The sequence below is a fragment of the Sceloporus undulatus genome, chromosome 1 (assembly GCF_019175285.1).
Source record: "Sceloporus undulatus isolate JIND9_A2432 ecotype Alabama chromosome 1, SceUnd_v1.1, whole genome shotgun sequence".
Lineage (NCBI taxonomy): Eukaryota > Metazoa > Chordata > Lepidosauria > Squamata > Phrynosomatidae > Sceloporus > Sceloporus undulatus.
The window spans coordinates 122,923,897-122,949,443 of record NC_056522.1 but is presented as its reverse complement, the minus strand read 5'-3'; the positions used below and the strand labels follow the sequence as shown (position 1 = coordinate 122,949,443).

At 40.0% G+C, this 25,547-nt stretch overlaps 1 protein-coding gene across 1 annotated transcript in view; it reads right to left on the bottom strand.

The window, feature by feature from the left end:
* RRAGD (Ras related GTP binding D) overlaps window positions 1-18,996 on the bottom strand; it is a 26,778-nt gene extending 7,782 nt beyond the window's left edge. The window contains exons 1-6 of the mRNA XM_042443029.1: window positions 18,571-18,996; window positions 7,321-7,616; window positions 4,623-4,822; window positions 4,100-4,214; window positions 2,365-2,507; window positions 139-287 (exon numbers count right to left, since the gene is read on the bottom strand). Of these exons, the coding sequence (XP_042298963.1) occupies window positions 139-287; window positions 2,365-2,507; window positions 4,100-4,214; window positions 4,623-4,822; window positions 7,321-7,616; window positions 18,571-18,793 (1,126 nt within the window). The 5' untranslated portion in view covers window positions 18,794-18,996. The remainder of the gene's footprint in view (window positions 1-138; window positions 288-2,364; window positions 2,508-4,099; window positions 4,215-4,622; window positions 4,823-7,320; window positions 7,617-18,570) is intronic.
* Window positions 18,997-25,547: the final 6,551 nt, after the last annotated feature.

Here is a 25,547-nt window from a genome sequence, read left to right as displayed (position 1 = left end):
AACAGTTCTGTGTAAAAGTTTCAGCTTTTACACACTGTATTCCCGAGACATGCAAATTATTTAATTATAAAGGGGAACAAAAAAATGAAGCAATTTTGACCATTTCAAATGTTATAACTACATAAAGAAATTGAATACCTTTTCTCTCAAAACTTTCTTCTCTAACAAAGCAAACAAGGGCAAGGAATTTTGTCACTTCTTTTAAGTAAAGGACAGTCGTGTTGTTCAGTTTTATTATTGCTGTTGATTCTTTATCATAAGGGGTTCCAGCGCCATCTTCTTTCAGTCTAAATGCAACAGTGCAGGATGAGAAAGGAATAAAAAACAGAAGTACATCATTTACTCATTCCAATGTACAAAATAAAGATTCCTGTTTTAAAGACTGTTTTAAAATAAATTGCATCACAAATGTGGTGTCTGAAGCACATTACAAATAACCTATACCAGCTTTATTACAGACAATCCAAGGCAAGTAGAACATTATGCTGATTCTCTGAATACACAGCAAGCAACTGGTAAACCAGGTGCAAAGTAGCATTTGTACTGTAGTTCACAACAAAGTGGCATTCCCTCCTACTGTGGATTTGACTTGTGCAGCATCTTCAAAATGGCAAACTACACTACAGATAGCATGCAGTGGGACTACAGGCCATAGTCCACACAAGTTAGAAACTAAATTTTAAGATTTTATGTGGCTTGCATGTTATAATCAGAACTTGACCAACAGCTTATTTGAAATTTACTGGGGAAGATGTACTCTTCCACCCCTTTAATATACTGTATTCATAAGGAATTTTAAAAAACACACTAAGCACAGTAAAGAAAAGACAAGAGGCAACAAGGACATGGAATTCCTGCTTTTGAAAGAGTGGTGTTGCTTCTCAACAATAAGTCTTGTTCCATTTTCTGCCAACCTGTGAGTCAGTGAAAGGAACTTAAAGAGGGACTGTAAGATAAAAATAGCCTGCAGCTTTTAGTTCTGTTTCCACCTATCTTTTTGTGTTTTCATCTTTAAAATATGCATTGCACCCTGACAATTTTCAAAACATTAACCGGAGGTGAAACACAATGGAAGAAGCAGACAACGGTATGCATATCTTTTAGGTTTTGTTAAGTGAAATTAGCATTTTTGTATTGTTGTTGTTGTGTGCCTTCAAGTTGTTTCCGACTTCTGGTATCCCTAAGATGGGGTTTACTTGGCAAGATTTGTTCAGAGGGGGTTGCCTTGGCATCCCTCGTGAGGTTGAGAGAATGTGACCAGCCCAAGGTCGCCCAGTTGGTTTCCATAGGGGAGAGAGGATTTGAATCTGGGTCTCCAGACTCTTAGCCCAATGCTTAAACCACTACACCACACTGGCTCTCAGAACAGAAAATGAGGCCACCAAGAACTGAACTGTCTGAGCTGGGCACTTGCTGGACAGAAGAAGAACTGAGAAAGAGCCTCCACTCAGCCTTCCAACTGCTTCTTTCAGTCATGACACTCTGGTCCAGCTAACAATGGGAGTTAACCCACTGGTGGATGGCTCCTTCCTACAGTCTGATAACACATGCATTTGTATGAGTGAGTGCAGCAGTCAGCAATTAAATTTTCAGAAAAGCTCTCTCTTATTAATTCACTCTAACTCTTAGGAATCCCTTCCAAGGGTCATATGGACACCAAAACACAAGGACTGAAACTGGAAGACGCTGGAAGTCCACTTCTGGTTTTGAAAAAAAGGCTACTTTTATAATAAAGCAGGGTTGCCCTGCAATGGATTGAAAAAGTGTATCTCTACCCCTTGAAGCTACCAGAAAAGGCAATTAACTCTTGGGAGGGGGTAGAAAAAGGGAAGTCCAGGGGAATCTGAGGCTGGAGGCAGGGGGGGGGAATCCACCCTTAGAACCACATGGAGCCCAAGGGTCAAGAGTTTGCACACCTGACTTTCAGAGTGCAAATAACTAATTCTGGCTAATTCCAGTTGATACTGTAGATCCAAACTATCTGTCTAAAAAAAAAAGAAGAAAAAGAAAGGTGTACCACACAACTGACACTTCCCCACACCTATGTTAAGCACTCTGCCTTTTTTCCCCCTCCCCCAAATAATTTTTTTCTAAATCAGCCCTTTCCAAAGCTGCAGGATTACTTTGATCTATGAACACACAGCTCTAATAACCACAGACACATCATGTGATCACATGACTCTTGGTGATACTTTCAGTGAACTATTCTTGGAAATGATTTCTTTACTAGAGTGAGAACTTAGAAGCACACTACTGCATATGTATGGATCAGAGGGTTTTCCTTTTAAAATCAGTTGATTGTCAAGCAACTCTAAGCCCTGCAGATTGCCTCCAGAGGAATACAAAAACCAACACTTTACTTACCCATAGATACAGGAAATGTCAATGACAACATCTATCATATCACAGCTGAGTTCATACGTCTGCATATCCACTGGCGTACTGTCAGTTGCAATATAAATTTTACTGACTACATCAAAGAGAAAAGCTTTCTCAATTCCAGAATTCTACAAGGAAAAAGGAAGCATATAAATTTCATTAGAGGGAGTCTGATCTTTAGATGAAAAATATGACATTTCTTGCATATTTTATCAGCTCAGACATACTGACAGCAAGTACAAATTGGTGAAATATGACTAATTATGATAACCTAGAAATAGTTCCATAGCTATAATAACTGGGCATATCCCAGCAGATGTCATTCATAATTAAGTCCCACTGAGAGCCATGGATTGAGGCTTAACTGCTACCACTAATAATCTACTGATTTTAGTGGAACTTTATTGCAATTGTCATTTGATAGATTATATCCATTGCATATTACTATATTGCAAACCAAAAGGTTCATAACTTTTCTGTCAGGGCCATATAAAGACAACTAGTGTACCTGTTTTATTATTATCTATTGACATACAAAATATGGGTTAATATAAGGACAGTGAAAACAAATTCTCAGAAAGGAATATACAGTAATTGGTTGAAATACACTGCTCAGTTTATTACACAGTAAGAGTACTCACTAAAAAGAAAGAATTACCACTAAGTTCAACAGGGGTTTGTTGTTGTTGGGTGCCTTCAAGTCATTTCCAACTTATGACGACCCTTGGTTGAATCTATCACAGGGTATTTTTGGCAAGTTTCTTTAGAGGTTTTTTGTCACTGCCATCCTCTAAGGCTGAGAGAGTGTGTGTTTGTTTATTTAAGGCTTATATTGCCAACCAATGGTGGTAGCCTTGTGCTTGCAGAAACTTTTTTGTAGGCTCACCCTACTTACTGCACTGGACATCTGCCATTCACAAAACTTTTCTTAAGGGCTAGGAGACCTGAAATATTAGCGGCTGTGGCATTAGAATGATGTAGCAGATGGTATCATGGGGGAGCACTAAGGATACAAAACCATGTTTACTAGAACAGGGAAAACATGGGGGCAATGAGGGAAAATCTATTGCTGCCAAATTGCCACCTTGTATGATCTGTGGGGCTCATGTCCTTCATGGGTGGATAATGAGATCCACATAATCCTATGGACACCCAAGGACTGTAGGATTGTACCCAAGTAGTCACAGAAAACTACATTACAATTCTTTGAATAACAAAATACTGTGGAATTTTCTAAACTACAGTGAATTTTTTACACTACCACACCACCCTGTACACATCCAGTATCATATGATTTTGAAAGGTAAACAGGATTAGGCTTGGCCAGGGAATACTAGAGATCACTGGGCAAGGATAGGAAAGAATCCTAAAATGATAGAGAACCCGCTGCAGTCGGAGTTGAGAAAACTGAACTAGATATTCAATATTTATTGATTAGCCCTTAGGCCATCTCAAAGTACCACAAGACTAAATAAAACTCTGTATCAAATTCTATATAAAACTCCATATAAAAGTTATATAAACTAGATAAACCAATGGATTGATTCAGCATAAGACAGTTTCTTATTTTTCTGTGTTCTTGGCTTTTATTTCAGAATACCATAGCTAACAGCAAAAACTGTAAACATGTTTTTGGAAAATGAAAATGAAAACAAAACCATGCTTTTGCAATAAAATGAATGAAGTGCAGAAAGTTAAATATATCTACAAAAATATTTACCGAAATAAAGATGTTAAGCAGATTTTCCAAGGTTGGCAGCTGGGGGATCAATTTCTGTACCACTTTGCTAAATGCTTCAAATATAGAATGGTCGTATATACTTGTTAAATAAAAGCTGGGAAAGGAAACAGTTATTACCAATTTATTCCTTTGAAATTAACATCTACAGAAGGTGTGTCCCCCTTCCCCACAAAGAAACTATGAAAATGAGCATTAAATATTATTTCATTTGTTTTATACTTTTAACCCAACAAAGAGACAAAAGTTCCTAGTTCCTGGAAATGGAATACATAATCAAACACATTTAGCTTCCCCAAGGCAACAGAAGTGGAGGCACTGGGCAGTTTCCATTTGGGGATATAGCACTCAAGTTAACCATTAACAATCTCAAGGGCTCCAAATTAGTTGGCCATTGCATATCTGACTGGGGTGTACCTTTCCTTTTCTTTCCTAAGACTGCCATTTTGATTATTCACTTTCTTTTTCCTCTAGCAGGCTTTATCAATTAGTGTGCTCTTCTCACCTCAAGTGGATTTTTTCCAGCCCAGCATCTGCAAGGTCATCACTTGTCCTCTGATGAATATCTCTTTGTGTTTCAATCTTGTGATCATCAGACAAACCATCTACTTTGTGAATAAATATTTCAAAGTTTATGTCTGGATTCACTTTATATGCTCTTGTCACAGTGAGATGGAGTCTAGCCAATGCTTCCATATAGTCATCCTACAAACAAAAATAAATTCGATTAATCCTTTGGTACTAACAACGAGGAAATGGGGTATTTCTAATGTTTACTTTGTGACATGCCATTTCCTTTTTATAAAAATAAATCTACACAAACAAAGGTACAACAAAAGTAACACTTGAGGAAAGTATCAAGAGGAGCCTGGTGGCGCAGTGGTTAAATGCCTGTACTGCAGCCACTCACTCAAAACCACAAGGTTGCAAGTTCAAGACCAGCAAAAGAGCCCCAGCTTGAATCAGGCTTGCATCCTTCTGAGGTCACTAAAATGAGTACCCAGATTGTTGGGGGCAAATTAGCTTACAGTTGTAAATCGCTTAGACACTGTTTGGGCATATGAAGCGGTATACAAATGAAACTTGTTTGTTTTGTTGTTTGTTTTACATCTCTGCAGCACTCCTACACCTTGAATCTTCTTGTTTGTTCTTGTTTTTCATTTTTCTTTACTAAAACTAGTGTTTAACAAACATAACTCACTTCGTCATGATACCAAGTTTTCTTTCTATGACAGTTCATATTTTAAAATTATGACAGTTCTACTACATTCATGGTAGTTCCAACTGATTCGTCATTTTTGTATATTATTTTTCATGTCTTCAACAGTTACCAATTGTATCTGTGGAATCATACGGATGAAACTCTCCCTAATCTATACAACATCAGTCTGCTGAAAGGAATTACTCTTCACATTAAAAACCACTACCACTTTGGTGTACATAGGAAAAGAAACATGTCTTACACATTTCCCTAAGATACAGCTGTACATGCAGCTGGTTAAACAAACATTCAAGTATGCACTCTCTCCCTTACAGTCTAAAGCTAATGCCCATCCACAAAGTTCTCCAGATAAAGAGACAATTTTTTGCTTTCCTGGATATCATTTCTACAGAGTCTTATATGACTGAATATAACTTTATCATGTAAATGCTGGAAGTAAAGCATTATTTACTAATTTTGTCATAAAAATCAAAAGGAAATCCCCATCTTGGTTTAAATGACAATATGGTGAGCTCGTGGTATTTGCTGTGGTATGGTTCCAGGATCGCCCATGGATACCAAATTCTGTGGATGTTCAAGTTTCATTATATACAGTGATCTAGTAAAACGGTTCTTTTATATCAGGGGTAGGCAACCCTTTTGAGCCGGGGGCTGGGTTGCTGTCCCTCAGACAACTGGGGGGCCAAAGCCAAAAAAAAAATAATTAAATATTTTTTAAAAAAAAAAAAATAAATAAAAATAATTCCTACATACACTGCACACATCATATTTTGAAGTAAAAAACAAAATGGGAACATATACAATATTTTAATTGAAGAACAATTTCCCAGCCTCTGTGGAGGCTTTGGACTTGACAGAGGCCGGGAAGGAGGGAGGAGGCCACCCATGATCACAGCGATCGCAGGCGGCCCCCCGACCTTTCCCAGCCTTTGTGGAGGCTTTGGCCTTCACAGAGGCCAGGAAGGAAGGAGGAGGCCGCCTTTCGCGGGCGGCAATCGGCGGCAGGACTGGGCTGGGGCCGGTCCCTAGGCCTCGGCGGGCCGCATGCGGCCTGTGGGCCGTAGGTTGCTGACCCGTTTTATATCAAATGGTAAAAACAAGGTTTGTTTTTTGTATTTTTAAAAATATTTTCAAGCCACGAATGGTTGAATCTGTAGTTATGGAAGGTTGAATGTATTTTATTTTAAAAATTATGATTGCTATAAATGGAGATGAGCAATGAATGCCGAGGCCATTTATCCAGCCCACAGTCACTCTTCCTCTCCCACATTTGTCTTCATCAAAAAAATCCCTCCCCCCACTCCTCCAGGAGTTATAGACCTGTGATCTAATAGGATGCAGGGCTACCAGAGTTTCTGAAACTTAAAAGAATGAAAGAACAAATCAATTTATATTTCCAGCCACTTCTGGTTTTTTCATATTTTCAGGCCTGGTATGGCTCACAATGGGTTTTTGGGGCAATAAAATGGCTCCTTCACGATCTAACATTGTTCATACCCATTTTATGTAATTCATTTAGAAAGGAACAGCATACAGAACCCATTACTTATACAACATGCAACTTATACAAATAAAATAAGGAATGTTAACATACACAAAAAAAGTATTTATATTAAAACTTTTTAGTTCTAAATAGAAAGGCTCTTGGAAGAGTGAAAATGTTTTAACTGCAGTTCCCTATCACATCTCATGATATTCCAGATGATCCCACAATCCTCAGAAGCACATTTTGAATACTTATGCAGCAGCAGAAATGAGGAGCAATATGACTATGCTGTTGCAGAAGGTAAACTCTGTTTGCATCACTCTGGATCCTATCTTTTCTACAAAGAAAGTTAGTTACATTTTGTGCAGCCTGTCTTTTCCTGATCTGTTTTATTTGTGTATTAACAGGCATGCTTTGTCTGTGTAAATTTAGGCTGTTGGGTGTGAACAGGAAAGTGGAATTAGTCTAAAATTATTAACCAGAGGTAGTCTTTACCTGAGAATCAATAACAAATATCAAAGCTCCAGTGCCTCGGAAAATCATCTCATAGTCAAAGGTGGGATCGAAGAAGTCAATTTGCCCAGGAAAGTCCCATATCTGAAAGTTAACAAAGGAGCTGTTGGAAACATCTTCTCTGCAGATCTTGTTAGTGCTTTCCAAGAAAAGGGTTTCATTTGGTGACATTTTATGAAAGACGACTTTCTGAATGGACGACTTCCCACTTCTTCTCAGTCCCATGAGCAAGATTCTTGGTTTGACTTCAGTACTAAAAGGATCATTGAAATCTAGAACTGAAAAACAAAACAAAAACACTTTTTGACACCATATAATTAGCCAACAAACATGTTTATAATTACCTTGTATCACAAGCCTAAAATTTGTTTGACAGAAACTGATGCCAGATTCAACTGTTTTTACTCCCACATAACTATGATTTGCAGTCTTAAAATTCCTTCTCTGATGCTGAAGAGATGCGTTTTAGCTAACGGATTTAATGATTAATCTCTGCATTTCCCCAGCTATTTTACTAGCACCACATGCTGGTTTGAAAGGCAGTTCATGTTGCTTATGGAATAAACCACTAAGTTTGATATCAATTCAGAATACAAAGCTATCTAGAGGTCCATACTCCTTATGCATCTTATTATGACTGTCTGGTTATATACAGTGTGCCCTTGCCTTACGCGGGAGATCCGTTCCGGATCCTCCTGTCACGTAAGGCAAGTTCCGTGTATGCTTGAGCCCCATTGAAAATAATGGGGCCTGTGCACATGGTGCCGTGCGCCATTTCCTGTATGGTGCATGGCTTTCAGCATAAGCTGTATAGGAGTATAGAACTATACCAATATAACACTAAATGAGAAAATTTAGTAACAAAATGTAATTTAGATGTTATGGCCGTTAGTTTAAATAATAATCATCCTTTAAAAAGCACTCTTTTAAAGCAAATTGTTTAGGGGGCAAAATAGACTGAAAATAAGAGCCAGCTTTAGGGTGGTGTGGCATACGCAAGCCAGATACCCCAATGCCACCCCCAAGGCGGCATCATGCCACCCCAAGGTGGCATCATGCCGCCCCGCTAACAACACAGCAGGCATTTCTGTGGTGTGGTGTTTACATGCACCACAGAAATGGGAAAAAGCTGCTGCAAAAGCTGCCGCAAATGGGGCTTTTCCAGCTCAAAAAGGAGCAGCATTTTGCCACTCCTTTCGGTCTGGAATAATGCCACAACCCTGATCCGGCACACAAAGGGGCGGCATGATGCTGCCTCATTAGGACCATCTGTTTTGACCGTTGGTTAAACTTATGGTAACTGAAGGATTTATTTCCAAATGGCATTTCCTGCACTATAAAATAAAATGATTAAAAAGATGCTGGATACTGGTCTAACAATGAACAACTGACAATAAACTGTTAAAGTTAAAATATTTAAATTCAGTCATTGTTGTCCCAGTAAGAGGGTTGAAAAACTGTAACAGCAGCTTTATTAACTTTAATAACTTTTAATTCAATTCTCACTCTTTCACCCTCTACCTCCTCATTTTATTTTTTTAACAGCAATTAATATTGCTTTTGAATTATACAGCCTTTGCTAATCAGTCTGTACATATTAAGGAACAAAGACATACACAGGAAATTGAGATTATAAATCTTCATACAACTGTGGACCTGTTTCATGCCTGCTCTGTTTGCCACTTAGGAGATCTTAGTGACAGCATTAAGGTGCTAACTCTAAATGTAATTTTTGACAGCACTTCCCAATATCAACTAATCTTTATCATTATTGCTGATTACCAGTAATATTCCCAATGTCAGTTCACACACAGTATTTTCCACAAATATGGTTTAAACTAAGGATTGGAAGCAAACGTGCTTACATGCTTTCTTTACTCTGTTGTGATTCCAGAATCAAGCAATATGTGTGAGAAAAACCTTGGTACAAATAGATTTCTTTATAGTGTAATTTTTTAAAATATACACTCCTTTCCATCACCACCTGCAAACCGTTGGAGTATAACCCAGAAAGAAGAGTATCATTTGCTATTTCTGTACATTCAAATGCACAAGTTCACAAAAGGAGCTGTGAATCATCAGATGGCATATATGAACATGAAGCATGGGAGAAGAGAACTGATGGAGAAGTATATCTAATTTGGAGAAGTGTAATCATTTCTGAGGTTTATGCATTGGAAATAGTATTTGTCATGTTTCCTCTTCTTTGAAGGGAAAAAAGGACACTTCTTACAAGTACTTCTGGAAATTGGTAGCGTCTGAAATGCTCCTTTTGTTTAAAATTCATTGCAAGTCAACAGCACAGACACAATGAAGTTTAAGTCTCCCTTATCAAAAATGTTTGAGACCAGAAGTGTTTTGAATTTTGCAATATCTGTATTTGCATCTATGTATATAAAGTACATATCTGGGAGTATCTCCAACATCTTGGAGATGGGACCCAAGTCTAAACACAAAATTCATTTTATGTTTCATATATACATGATACATACACAAAGCCTGAAAGCACTTTTATACAATATTTTAAATACTTTTGTACATGAAACAAAGTTTCATCAGAAAACAAAGGCCATCTCAGCCACTTATGAAAAAAGTTTTTGCTTTTGGAGTATTTCAGATTTCCAGATAAGGGAGATGCAACCTGTATATTATCTTTATAATCAGGGCTGTGGAATAAGAGTTTTGGGTGGAGCTGAACGAAATGTACCAGCTCTCAGTTCAAAATAAAATAATATGTGGTAAATAGTGTGATGTAGTGGTTTGAGTATCTGGCTACAACCCTAGAGATCAGGGTTTGATTCCCTGCTCAGCCACAGAAACCCAGTGGGTGACCTTGGGCGAGTCACACACTCTCAGCCCCAGAAAACCCTGTGATAGGGTTGCCATATGTTGGAAATGACTTGAAGATATATAACATAAAATATGGTGAATATATTATTTTATACTGTGTATGTTACTTTTTAAAAAATTATTAAGTGTCTAATTTATAGCATATTTATTTTAAAAGGAATTCAGGAAGATTCCCTTCTTCAGAAATTTTAATCAAACTAATATATTTTATATTCTCTCTAAGTAGTTTGATCATTCATGTGGTAGTAATGAAAAAAAGCCCCGTGCTATCATTTTACTACAGTAAATCTGTTATTACTAATTAATATAGTTACCATTTAGGAAGCAGTCAGAGTCAAAGGCCTGACATACCAATTCCACTGCCACATTTGCAACAAAGAGAGAAAAAATGCTTTTTAAAGCTTAATGCCAGAAAAGATATCTGAGGTCCAAAAAAACCTGCAGAAATAATCCAGTTTGAGACTGCTTTAACTGCCCTGGGAATATTGAGAACTGTGGTTTTGTGAGACATTTAGCCTTCTCCGTCACAGAGCTCTGGTGCCACAATAAACTACAGTTTCCAGGATTCCCTAGCACAGAGCCAGGGCAGTTAAAGTGGTCTCAAAACTGGGTTATTTCTGCAGTGTGTTTTGGACTTTTAAAAAGTCTACATCTGAGAAAGCCTAAAGTTTAAAGTAGCCATATTATTATTATTATTATTAGCAGTAGTAGTAGTAGTAGCAGCAGCAGCAGTGATGATGATGGTGGTGGTGGTGGTGGTGGTGGTGGTGTGTGTGTGTGTATTCTCCTGTATATTATTCAGGAATAAAATGTATTCCCAAACCAAAGCACTGTAGTTTGCCGTCTAAGGAAGCAATAGATTCTGGAAAAGCCATTAAGTTTATTGTAAAAAATAAACCATCTTGTTCCCAAATATAGCTACTGTATATATGCATTGTTTAGTCTTAGAAATAGATACATATAAAATATGTTTCTTATACCATCACTTCAATGCACAGGAGTTCACCAAAGCTATGCAGTCAGCCTTGCAGAACCGTAAAATAAGGACTGACATTCACAGCTGCAAAGGAGCTCTGAACACGGAGCTCTCTGCAGCTGTTGCCTTTTATGGGCTTGAAACCAGCCTTCCTTGCTTCCATACAGCTCCAAGGCCACTTCGTTAAAATGTGATCCTTTTGTGTTTACACTGAACACCTGCACCACAACAGAACTACTGTTGTTGTTCTTAATTCTGCTTAAAGATTCCACTTGAGATTTCTACATGTATACTACCATCGGTTATTTTCTTTCACCTCTTTTCACAAAGGCTCATGCTATCTCTTACCTAGCTTCCTACCTCATGTAGGTACTTTAACTATGGTTTAACTATGGTTTAATTCAGTGGTTCACAAACAGTGGGGCAGGACCCAAGTGGGGGCAATACTTGAAGACTCCTCCTCTTCCCAAAATGTTATGTGTAAAATTTACACATGCATTGAGTTACATACTGAATTTACTTAAATAAAACTCTTCCAATTTGAGTGATGTTGTTTCCTTATAAAATGTTAAAATATTAAAAGTACTTAAAATATTAAGTAATATACATGAATTGCGAATGGAAATATATGAACACTAAATAAACGTTAAATTGTTATATACTACATTGAGTGGAGATGTGTGTAAAGTCCGTATGGAGATGTAAAGAGAGGTCCTAAGAGTAGAAAGGCTGAGTTCCAATGGTTTAATTTATCCTTTAGGTCCAAAACACACTGCGTAAAGAATCCCTGGCTTAGTGCTAGGAAAGGAATCATAGAATCATGGGCGGGTTACAGACCTCCATTTAGTATGTATTCTATACGTACAGTACTAGGGTTAGGAAGGGGCGGTGCTTCCGCACCCCCTAACCCTAGTACATATAGAATACGTACAAGATGGCGGCGCCCTGTTCATACAGGCGCCGCCATCTTTACGTATCGGACGCTGTGCGTCCGAACGTGTCGCAGCGCTAATGATGTCGCGAATGTGCCCCTGGCGCCTCGCGACGTCATTAGGGCGCCGCAAGAAGAAGCTCCATTTTGGAGCTTCTTTTTTGCTCCGTAAGGGAGCCGCGCGGTGTGGCTGCAACGGCTCCCTTACGGAGCAAACGGTGGCGGCGGCAGACCGCCTCAAAGCGGCGGTCTATAACCCGCCATAGAGTTGGAAGAAACTGCAGTTTATTGTGGCATCAGAGCTCTCTTTCAGAGAAGGCTAAATGTCTCACAAAGCTACAGTTCCCACAGCAGTTAAAGCGGTCTCAAACTGGATTATTTCTGCAGTGTGTTTTGGACCTCAGCATACTTCTACTATTCATCTAGATATATTTCCTCCCCACTTGATAATATAATAGAGTCACTCCTAAACTAATGATATAACAGAGAGGCCAATGTTCCCACGATTCATCTCCACAAATCCTATCCTGTTGTTTCTGTATCACATGGAAATGTCCTTCCCTTTCCCCTTTTTACTTCCCTCCACGTTCTTCCCCACAAAACCTAGCTAAAACAGGTAGCCAACTTGTTCCCCTCCTTAAATTCTAAGCCTTTGTCTCCTCATTCACACAACTTCCCACAAAGCTAGATTTGCCCTTATCCAGAGTCAGCTATAGAGCCTTCTTTTCTTCACATAACATGATGACAGCAAGTATTTAATTTGTTGGGTTTTTTCATTAAAAAAAGAAAGAAATCGAGGGTAGGATCATCTCTAGGTGCATCTAGAAACAATGCAGTTTGACACCACTTTAAGTGCTGTAGCTCCATCCTATGGAATCCCGGAATCTGTAGTTTTACAAACTCTTTAGCCTTTTCTGCCAGAGTGCTAATGCTTCACAAAACTACAAATCCCAGGATGGAGCCATGGTGGCTGTTAAAGTGGTGTCAAACTGCATTGTTTCTACAGTGTAAATGCACCCTTGGACATAAAAGTTATACTTCTAAGCCCCTTTGAATTATGATAACAGATTTGCATATTCTGAATCTTGGTATGCAGTAGCAAAGTAAAACCTACATATATTCAAAGGTACTCACAATTTTCTGGGACAAAAGCCCTAATATAGCAAACATACACTTGACCAGAGCATATGGACTCCACATATACAGATAGCAAGAACTAATGACTTGAAAGCTGGAGAAGAAAGGTATCTAAGGCTATGAGTCAGAAATCTCCTAGCTCAAATCTCTACTTAGTTGCAACAATACAAAAGTAGCTTTAGCCAAATTTCTGTCTCCCATCCTCAGTGTCCCATCTGCAATACTACCCTTTCCAAGGCTGTTGTAAGAAAAGTGTTTCCTCTCTAAAATGCTATATACAATTATTAAGAAGGTATTTTAAAAGCAGCTACAAGAAAGCTGCTTCTTTCCAACAGATTCAACAACAGGTCCCCACCAGAAGGTACCACACATCTTGGGCTACTGAGTGTTAGAGTTCTCATGCTACTGACTGATGTATCTCATCCATTCCCTCCCTTTCAGTTTGGTGTGGTCAAAAGATTTGCAACCAGGCACTGTGAACACACACTTCTCTTCGAACTCACCTCTTTCCCAGAACCATAAAATGGTCAGTCCTCAACCTCAGTCCATTACTATACTGTATTTGTCACTGACTGAAACTCCAACCCATCCCTAAATTCCTTCCTCTGTCTTAAACTCTCCATTTTTCCAGACCATAATCCTACCTCCTAATTTCCCTCCTTTCAGGTCCTCATTCAACTCCGTACAAAACTAAGCCGTCCCTGCCTCCAAAGCTCAATGCAACCTGTAACCTCTCTCTTCCCGACAGTGTTACTACAATTTTTTATACACCTACCATAGGACATGCAACTGCATCCTTCCAAAATATTGTTGGACTGCACACCCCAACATTCATCACTATTGTCAATGCTGGTAAGAACTGCTGGGAATTGTAGTTCAATAACACCGAGATAACTGCATAATTCCCACCCTGACCTACAACAACAGTAAGTCTTCATGTGCAAGACTGGACCAGAGTACTTTACCACCTGTGAAGGACAAACCTATGCCTCACTTGGGTTGCCAGAGTGAAAACTGGAAAGACCACATGTACCTTTAATGGCTATTTAGATGAGGTAATCTGAACAGGTATGACTTGCCCCACAACCATATAACACACAATACATGTGACAGCCCTATGCAACATTAGCTAGGGGTCCCGGAATCAGCAAAGGAACTTGCATGGCCTGCAAACCTCTTCTCTTCTACTCATCACCACTGCAACCCCACAGCATTTCTCCCTTGAGGAAACTATGGACATTACCACATGGGGCACTGATGGAATTGGAGTGGAATTAAAACACGCAACTCTTCCCTGTCTGCATGATGTTGGCACTCATCCGTTGCCGGTCAATTGTACTACAGTTATTATCATGAAATTTCGCATTAATGAGAGAAACCCGTCAATAACTGCCAATATCACTACATTCCCACAATAGTGCAAGTGCAAACTGCTTTAGCACTACAGTAGTGAGATTGCGAGGTCAACGCTGTGTGAGTGGGTGTGTCATGAACCATTCTCTTTCTTCTCTTACATCACAAAGCTTCTGAATTAATGAAGAAGATTTTCACAGGATCCATTGATGCTGGATAAGAGTGTGTTGCTATGTGCAAAACCACCAATTCTGAAACTTAAAACAACACAGAAATCTAGAATCCAAAACTGCCCAAAGAATCTTCCGATTACCAATTTGATCTTGTCACTGCAAAATTTCTGAAGAAAATAAAAAATAAAAAAGCATGTACAAAGAAGGAAATTAATAGGGGTAAAGACTGGGATTGGGTATACTGTGTGGAAAGCCAAGACAAAAAGCATTTATCACAAAGCAAAGACTATTGTACTATTAAAAGGTAATACAGAAATAAGTGTTTCCATAGTGTTATTGTTACAGTTGTAATCACATTGAAGAAACTGCACAAATACAGTCCTAGAGTACCCTGGTGTGGTAAAGTCCTATCTTATTCTGCCTAATAGTAAGGCTAGATGGGTCTCAAAGAGGTCTGGAACCCTTTGTATCCTTACATGCAAACAATTTAAGGACCCAGGGTTGCTGAGTACTAACTTGGGTGGAAATGACATCAGTTCCTACTGCAGTCAGCAAGACCCAAGGACCCTAGTGGAGGGGAAATGGCTTTTTTTGGACAGAATCTCATTTTAAGCAAGACAGGCAGACCTCCTCCCTCCTAAGAGCAACAAGCTAGTGGCACAAGACAGAACATGTGACACATACATACACACACAGACTTCCCAACATCTTTGTAGCCCTGCCCACATCCCAGTGCTTGCTGCCTGGGGCAGATCTCTCATTCTTCCCTAATGCTAGCTCCCATCCCCTCTTTACACTGTTATTTTATCTTGCTAGAGAACCACAGCAAAGAAAGGGGATTGAAGCCCTAACCCCATTTTAGGCTGCTGCCAGACTGCTGAATTAATGAAGGATGACACCGTCTTAACTGTCATGGCTCCATCCTATGCAATCCTGGGATATGTAGTTTGTTGCAGCACCAGAGCTCTCTGAAATAAAAGGCTAAGTAGCTCACAAAACTACAAATACCAGAACTCCATAGTTTTCAGCCATGGCAGTTAAAAGTAGTGTAAAATGGCATTAATTCTGCAGCATAGATGCAATCTATGTATTAGGTGTGGGATGGGAGCTTTCATTTGAGTGAGGCAGTTGCCTCAGGCAATTGAAGTTGGGAGAACTAGGCCCTCTTCTTATATCATGTGCCTCCTCTTATAAGCCCACCCCAACTAGCCCTTAGGAATATTTGAGTTGCCTCCAGGATCCTGAATTAAGGTCCAAAACACACTGCAGAAGTAATCCACTTTGAGACTGCAATAATTGACCTGGCTCAGAGCTAGGGAATCCTGGGACTTGTAGTTTACTGTGGCACCAGAGTGAGCTGACAGAGAAGGCTAAATGTCTCACAAAACTACAAATCCCAGAGTCCTCTAGCATTGAGCCAGGGCAGTTAAAACAGTCTAAAAGTGGGTTATTTCTGCAGTGTATAAAGTTAAATCATATACTAATAACCTAGGTAATAAAGTTATAATTGTTACTGTGTGCTTTCAAAGCATTTCCGACTTGTGGTCACCCCAAGGCGAACCTATCTTGGAGTTTTCTTGGCAAGATTTGTTCAGAGCAGGTTTGCCATTGCTTTCCCATGAGGCTAAGAGACTGTGACTTGCCCCTGGTCACCAAGTGGTTTCATGGTCAAGCTGGGAATCAAATCCTCGTCTCCAGAGCCTTAGGCTGCATCTGCACTGCAGAAACAATCCAGTTTGACATCGCTTTTTAACTGCCATGGCTCAGTTCTATGGAATTCTGGGAATTGTAGTTTGTTGTGGCACTACAGCTCTTCGATGGAAAAGGCCGAATGTCTCACACAAAAGTACAATTCCCAGAACTTCACGGCATTGAGCCACGGCAGTCAAATTGGTTTAAACTGGATTATTTCTGCAATGCGGATGCATCCCTAGTCCAATACTCAACACGCAGAAGGTGAAAGGCTTATAAAGCGACAAACCCCAGAGTTCCACAGGTTACACTGGTATCAAAGTGCATTATTTCTAGAGTGTAGATCAGGGGTAGGCAACCTTTTTGAGCCGGGGGCTGCTGTCCCCTCAACAACTGGGGGCCGAAGCCAAAAATAATAATTAAATAATTTTAAAATAATTTAAATAAATAAATAACTGGGACAAATGTAGGACAACATTTTCAAATGGTGGACACTTTTTAAAAAAGTGGAGGACACGCAAAAAAATTTTGCTGATTTAAAAAAAGAGTTAATATAAATGCATGTTTCTGAGGCGTCTAGAGACAATTGCCCCCCTTGCCCCTCGCGCGAGAGGCCAAACCCCGGCGGCAATCGGCGGCAGGATCGGCTGGGGCCGGTCCAAGGCCTCGCCGGGCCACATCCGGCCCGTGGGCCGCATGTTCCCCCTACCCCTGGTGTAGATGCACCCCCTTCAAGAAAAAGCATGCCCCATTTCTTCAGCAGAGAGTCTGGTCACGAAAGAAGCAGGACTTTTTGAGGCACCTCTACCCTAAACTCCCGCCCTCCTCTCCAAGGATGACTAGCTGCCTTCACCATAAAGGAGGACAAGGCACCTCAGCATGTGGGATGTTCAGGAAGAATGGAGGACATTACAAAATAATAAGTTAAATACACTCATATAAAGATAAATGTATGCTTCTGAGTCATGCTCTAAATAGAGGACACTTTGGAATCCCTCCTGGACAGAAAGGTGGAATGAGGGACATGCCCTGGAAAAGGAAGACCACCAATCACCCTGGTTTATGTTAAAAAAACTACTGGGTGACCTTTGGCAAGTCACACTCTCTCAGCCTCAGAGGAAGGCAAGGGCAACCCTCTGTGCCCAACACAAAGGAGGGCAAGGCACTGCAAAAGGGAGGGCATTCACTAAAAATGTAAGCCATGAGCAAATACAAACTAAAAGCACTTTGACAGAAATAGATCCATGCTTCTTAGTAAGCCCAAAATGGAAGACGCCTTGGAACTCCTCCTGGGCAGAAGGATTGACATGGAGGGCGTGTCCTGGAAAAGGAGGATGCCTGGTTACTAATCACCAAAGAAGACAAGGCACCCCCCCAAAATGGAGGACAATCAAGAAAAATTGAGATCACTACCAAAACAAAAGCTGGAAATACTCCTAGAAATATAAATCCATGTTCCTTAGCCCTGCTCAAAATGGAGCTCCTCCTGGACAGGAAGCCTGAAATGGAGAATGCACCCTGGAAAAAGGAGGACGTGCCTGGTCATCCTGGATCACATGCCCTAAGCACAATGAGGACAAGGCACCCAAAAAATGGAGGACACTCAAAAAAATATAATGCATGATCAAAATAAAAGCTAAAAACACTCCTAGAAATATAAACCTATGCTCCTTAGCCGGGCTCAAAATGGAGGACCTATTGGAACTCCTCCTGGACACAAAATAAAAAGCTAAAACCACTAATAGAAATATAAATGCATGCTTTTTAGTCAGGCTCAAAATGGAGGACACTTTGGAGCTCTTCCTGGACAGAAAACATAAGCTAAAACCACTAATAGAAATATAAATGCATGCTCTTTAGCCAGGCTCAAAATGGAGGACCTTTTGGAATCTCTCCTGGACAGAAAATAAAAGCTAAAGACACTGATATAGATAAGATAAATGCCTGCTCCTCAGCCAGGCTCAAACTGGAGGGCACTTTGGACCCCCTCCTGGGCAGAAGGACAGACATGGAGGGGGTGTCCTGGAAAAAGAGGACGTGCCTGGTCCCTGCCCTCCTTTCCATGGCCCCCTCTACTCTCCTCCTAGTCCAAAAGCATGCCTGCCGTGTGGTCTACTCACAGGCCCCTTCCCCTCCATTCTCGGGGTCTCCGTCCGAAAACGAGTCCGCCCCGTCCCCATAATCCGACAGCCCCACAATCTCGTCGTCTTCCTCCTCCTCCTCCTCCTCCTCGTCGCCATCATCGTTCTCTCCCTCCTCTTCTCCTCCTTCTTCCTCTTCCTCCTCTTCTCCTCCTCCTCCTTCTTCCTTCTCCTTCAGCTTCCCTGGGGGCACCTGGCTCATCCTCAACCCACCCTTTCTGGGCTCCCTTCGCCCCCCTCCCCAATGGCGCCTTCCTCTCTTTCTTCCTCTCTTTCTTCCTATCTATCTCTATATATTCACTCCTTTCCTCTTCTCCTTCTCCTCCTTCTTCCTCGCTTGTCAAAGGAAAGGCAGCCAAGGCCCCACGCTCCCTACTCCTCCTCCTCTCAGAGAGAAAAACTGCGTGACCCAAGTCACCTGACACACATACAACAACACACATAACAACACCACACTCACAGGGGGAGTAACCTAATAGTAGGGAAGCCACCTCTCTGACTCTGAAGGGAGGAGGGCCCTGGCTATAAAGAGGCAGTAAAGGCGCTTGCTTTTGAGGCTTTGGTGTTAGTGGTGGTTTGTAGGCCTCACAGTTATCTCAGGAAGAGAATTTTATTCTTTTAAGGCGTCATTAAGAGCAAAGGAGGACAAAATGGAGGGCTTTCTGTTAACATAAATACATTAAATAAAATAAGTAGAGGCTGTGACCAAGTGGGGAGGGGAAACACTTCATATATATATTTATAATAATAATAATAATAATAATTAATAATAATAATAATTTGTTTTATTTATATACCGCTATTCCAAAGATCATAGCGGTGAACAGCAAGTAAGCTAATTAGCAAGTAAGCTAATTTGCCCCCAACAGTCTGGGTACTCATTTTAGCGACCTCGGAAGGATGCAAGCCTGAGTCGAGCTTGGGCCCTTTTGCTGGTCTTGAACTCGCAACCTTGTGGTCTTGAGTAAATGGCTGCAGTACAGGCATTTAACCACTGCGCCACCAGGGATTCTTCCTGGACAGAAAATTAAAAGCTGAAAACACTCCTAGGAATGTAAAATTCATACTTCTTAGTCCTGCACAAAATATGGAAGATTGGGATTCTTCCACCTGGACAGAAAGTAAAAGCAAAAACCCAACACTTCCAGAAATGTACATTATTGCTTCTTAAGTCATCTCAAAATGAAAATGCATGCTTCTTGGCCATGCTCAAAATGGAGGGACTATTATTGGAATCATAGAATCATAGAGTTGGAAGAGACCACAAGGGCCACCCAGCCCAACCCCCTGCCATGCAGGAAATCTAAATAGAATCTGAAAACACTCCTAGAGATTTAAATTCATGCTTCTTAAGTTATCTCAAAATGGAGGACACCTTGGAAATCTTCCTAGATTTCCTAGATATAAAATAAAAGCTGAGAACATTCCTAGGAGTGTAAATTCATGCTTCTTAGTCATGCTCAAAATGAAGAATGTATTGGAATTCCTCCTGGACAGGAGGCTGAAATGGAGGGTATGTCCTGGAAAAGGATGTCCTCTGGTCACCCTGATGATCACTTGGTTCTCTTGGCAAGATTTCTTCAAAGGGGGGTTGCCTTTGCCATTCTCTGTGTCTGAGAGAATGTGACTTGCCATGGTCATCCAGTGGGTTTCCGTGGCTCAGCAAGGGAAAGGTGGCCAAATGTCATAATCACAAAGGTGGACAAGGCACAGCAAAATGGAGGGCATTTCAAGAAAAAAAATAGAGGACATAACTCAATACAAGAAAAAAAACCTTATAGAAATGTAAAGCCATGCTTCTTTGTCCTGCTCCAAATGGAAGACATTTTAAAATTCCTCCTGGACAGAATGTTGAAATGGAGGATATGTCATGGAAAAGGAGGATGCCTAGTCACTCTGGGTGGGGAGCACAATCGCCTCAATACACAAATTTGTGGAAGAAAATGCTTCTGGATTTCAAATATGCCTCCAGAGGTCCTCCCCTCCTACTCCCAAGTATATGTCTGGTCTGATAATAGCAATTAACATCATCATCATCATCATCATCAATATCCCACTTTTTGTCCAAAGTTGAAACCCAAAGTGGCTTACAATTTAAAAGAATACAATTAAAGACATACAAAAGTTAATAACAATAGATTAAATGGTAATAGATTAACAAATAGTGTGAGGGGGAAAAGCACTCTTTACATGCTCACAGATGGTGATGCTGTTCCAATAAAAATAATAATTCTGACCACTGTAAATGTTGTGTGCCTTTAGATCATTTCCAACTTACAGCGCCCCTATACTGGTGTTTTCTTGGCAAGATTTGTTCAGAGGAGGTTTGCCACTGCCTTCCCCTGAGGCTAAGAGAGTGCGACTTGCCCAAGGTCACCTACTGGGTTTCCATGGCTGAGCTGGGAATCCAAAATCCTGATCTCCAGAGTCCTAGTCCAACAGTCAAACCACTATGCCACATTTTAATAGCTGTGCAGAATCTGAAATGTTGGCAAATGTTGAAGAACTCTGACATGACAACCATATACTCCCCCAACTCATTTTCTATGCTGCTTGCCTCCTGCTCTCTCTCTTTCTCTCTCTCATGTTTGGCATTTTATCATGTACAGAGAGAACCATATTCCTTAAAAATATGGATGGAGTTTATCACACTGGAGGGAAGTGCCCAAATCCTGTGGATAAACAGGAGTTAAATCCGGGAATATCCCACAAAAGCGGGATTGTTTTCAGACTACATCCTCCAACGTTGTCATTATCCTGTATTTAACCTGTTCATTAAAGTGCGAGATTTGGCTGCTTTTGGCCACTTTTTATTTTCTGGAAAATCCCAAAAGCAAAAAGCAGTACATTTTCCCCATTTTATTCCTGGATTAAATGCAGGATAATGGTGATGTCAGGGAACGTCATCTGAAATCAATCCTGCTTTTACAGGATATTCTCAGATTTAATTCCTTTTTATCCACGGGATTTGGGTGCTTTGCCTCCCGTGTGATAAACTATCTTGTAACCATCAGCTCACAGTTGTTTCAAAAGGGCTAAATATTCTGTTAAGATTTCAAATTCAGTACTTCTTTATGAAACTGTAATATTATACACACTATTAAAGAGCCATTATGTTGCAGTGGTTTGAGCATTGGACTAAGACCAAGGTTTGAATCCCAGTTAGGCCATGGAAACCCATTGGGTGACTTTGGGCAAATCACAGTCTCTCAGCTTCAGAGGATGGCCCTGGCAAGTCCCCTCTGAAGAAATAAGAAATTTGCCAAGAGAGGGCTGTGTTGTTCTCCAGAATTGGTTGCAGCTTGTTGACAATGCTTTTGAGAACACTAGAGGTGCTCTATCTTTTTGTGATTTTGGTCTGTCTTGTCTACTCTGGAAGCAATATTTATTTTTCTTTCTTTTCTCCTCCCAAGAACATATACTTCCATGTATACAGAAACTTATAGATCTGTGATTTTTAAAAAAACATTATGCACAACCTTACACACATGAGACATTTATGAAACCTAGTAGTTATAGGAATGTTTATGGGAAGTTATGCTAACTACAAATGAGCTTTAGGTGAACCTATGAATGAAGGTCAATTACAATTTACTATTACCATACACAGGTGGTTTCGCAAGAGCTTTCTGTCTCTTGCTTCCTCCAGCTCAATCTAAAGTTCCTCCATTAGTTTGGCAACTAACTGGTTCTGCAAAAAAGGGCCTCTTGTGGGATGTGTCTACTCCACTTTTATTTATGTTGCTGCCATTGTGTATGTGTGTGTTTTAATGCTTTTATACCAGCATATTTCAGTTAAAATGTATGTGCACCTGGGCTTTCTTTAAGAGAAAACTTAATACAAGAGGCAGAAATAACAGAAAGAATAGAGATACGTTTCTGCACCAAAAAAGTAGTTTAATATGTTTTAGGAAGATTTTTTATTCAAAACTAACAATATGCACATGGGAAATGAAACAACCAGGCCAGGTAAGCCTCGAATAATTAGACAACAATAACTGGAACCTCCTGAAAACTGCTTGAAGCCTTTTGTCAAAATCTTTCAACGGATTACTTTATCTTTCCCTCACCCTCCATTGTTTTGTTATTTTTTATTTTGGTAGACAAACGTATAGATCTGTGCTTTTTTAAAAAAACATGATGGGATAGCTGATTTGGTGGGATTGTCATAAATAAATTATTTATTTATTATTTATTTATTGCCAATTTAGTAAGAGAATTTGGAGCCAGCTGCTATTTACTATTTATTTTACACAGCTACAGTAGAATTAGATAATTCAAATTCCATTTGACCTCAGCTCAAGCTTTATTGCATTGTTTACTGCAGATACATTGCTGCTGCAACTTGCTGCTTAATGTATTTCCTCAGCCTTCCTTCACTGTCCTGTCAGTAACAATGCTGCTAAAATAATCCCGCTGGAGGAAGAGAAGGGAAAGGGTGGCTGGGCAAGTATTTAAAAAAAAAAAAAGGCAAAAAGCAGCTTACTTATCAGAGGCTTTGATAATTGAGGTATGACTATTTTAAAAACCAGTGGTATTTTCATTGGATAATTAATTAATTTTATTTTTAAAAAAACATCATTATGATTTTATTTGCATTTATCTATGTTGCAGGCTGCTTTTAGTCCCATGTTAGGAGAAAAGTAAGATATAAATTGAATAAATAGATCATCCCATATTCAATTCCATCATCTCTTCTCTCTCTTGCCTCTGACCAGGGGCCTTTTAACTTGTCTGTTTGTTTACTATCCTCAAATCAATCCCAACTCATGGGGACCCTGTGGATGAGACATCTCCAAGACGCCCTGTCCTCCACTGCTCTGCTCAGGTCCTGCAGATTCAGGCCTATGGCCTCCTTGACTGAGTCCATCCATCTGGTATGTGGTCTTCCTCTTTTTCTACTGCCCTGTATGTTTTCCAGTGCCTTCTTATGATGTGTCCAAAGTAGGACAGCCTCAATTCTGTCATCTTGGTTTCCAGGGAGAGTTCAGCCTTGATCTGTTCCAGAACACATTTGTTCAACTTTTTGGCCATTCCTCAGCACCCTTTTCCAGCACCACATTTCAAATGAATTAGTTTTCCTCTTATCTGTTTTCCTCACTGTCCAGCTTTCCCATCTATACATGGTGATGGGAATCAACGACAACAAAAATACAAAATAACACAAGCCTTCTCTTCTGGGTCTGCCAAGGAGTTTATTGTTAAAATGCCAGAAACAGTTGTGAAAGATGGAATGATAGAGTGGCAAGGAAAAGAAATGTCAGCTGTAACTAGTCATATATATGGCCACGGGGAGGGGGGATGGACAATCAGGTCTAGGATATAATATTAACTAGTTGCACCACAGTTGAGATTCCAGATCCTTCAGAAGTAAATGGACTACGTGTAAGAATGTGAGAGCCAGCATGGTGTAATGATATTGGACTACAACTCTGGAGATTAGGGTTCAAATCCCCACCCAGCCATGAAAAGCCACTGGGTGACCTTGAGCAAGTCACATATTCTCCACCCAGAAAACCTTGTGATAGGTTCACTTTTTGTTGCTGTTGTGTGCCTTCAAGTCTTTTCCAACTTATGTTGACCCTAAGGCAACCCTATCATGGGGTTTTCTTGACAAATTTAACCAGAGGCGATTTGCCATTGCTTTCTCCTGAGGCTGAGAGCATGTGACTTGCCCAAGGTCACCCAGTGAGTTTCATAGCCAAGGTGAGAACTGAACTCTAGTCTCCAGAGTTGTAGTCCAACACTCTCACTTTAGGGTCACTGTACATCAGAAACAACTTGAAGGCACATAAGAACAAGTGTTCTTTTAAACTTTTAAAACAGAAAGTTTTAAAAAAGTTTTTAAAGAACATTCTGGGGGTATTGTACTGTTTTAAAGTGAATGGTTTCTAAGTACTTACTTACATATATATATACAGTATATACACACACACACACACACACACACACATACATATATTGTAAAGTAGGCCCTTGGTATCCGCAGGGGTTTGGTTCCAGGAATCCATAGATGCTCAAGACCCATTAAATACACTGAGGTAGTAAAGTGGAGCCCCTTACATAAAATGGCAAAAATCAAGGTTTGCTTTTTGGAATTGATATAGATTTTTTAAATATCTTCAAGTCGTGGATGCTTGAATCTGTGGATAAAGAATCTGTGGATAAGGAGGACCAACTCTATTTTATTTATTAAAAAAAAAACACAAGTGATCAGTTTTAATATTGTAATGGTTTAATTCTATTTTAATGGTCACTTCTGTATATTTTTTAATTGTACTGTGCTTTTGTAAACTGCTTAGAGTCTGGGGTTCATTATTTAGGCGTTCTATATAGAGATGTAAATGCTATTGCTATTGCGACTTTAAAGTGTAAGCTGCTTTGTGTTCCAATTTTGGGAAAAGAGGAGGAGGTGGAGGAGGATGAGGAGGATAATGATGATGATGATAATACCAGCCCTATTCAGGATGATGATGGTGATGATAGCAGCCCTATTTGGGAGGAGGAGGAGGAGGATAATAGCAGCAGCAGCAGCAGCCCTATTCAGAACGATGGTGGTGGTGGTGATGATGATGATAATAGCCCTATTGAGGATGATGATGATGATAATGTTAGCAGCCCTGTTCAGGATGTTGATGATAATGATGATGATTGATGATACTAATAATAGCAGCCCTATTGAGGATGATGATGATGATGATAATAATAATTACACCCTATTTGAGAGGAGTATGATGATGATGATAGCAGCCCTATTCGAGATGTTGTTGATGATGATAATAATAATAGCAACCTTATTCGGGAGCAGGTTGAGGATGATAAAAAGAATAATAATAATAATAATAGTAATAGCAGCAGCAGCCTATTGAGGATGATGATGTGATAATAATAATAGCAGCCCTATTGAGGATGTGATGATAGCAGCCCTATTTGGGGGGAGAGGAGGATGATGATGA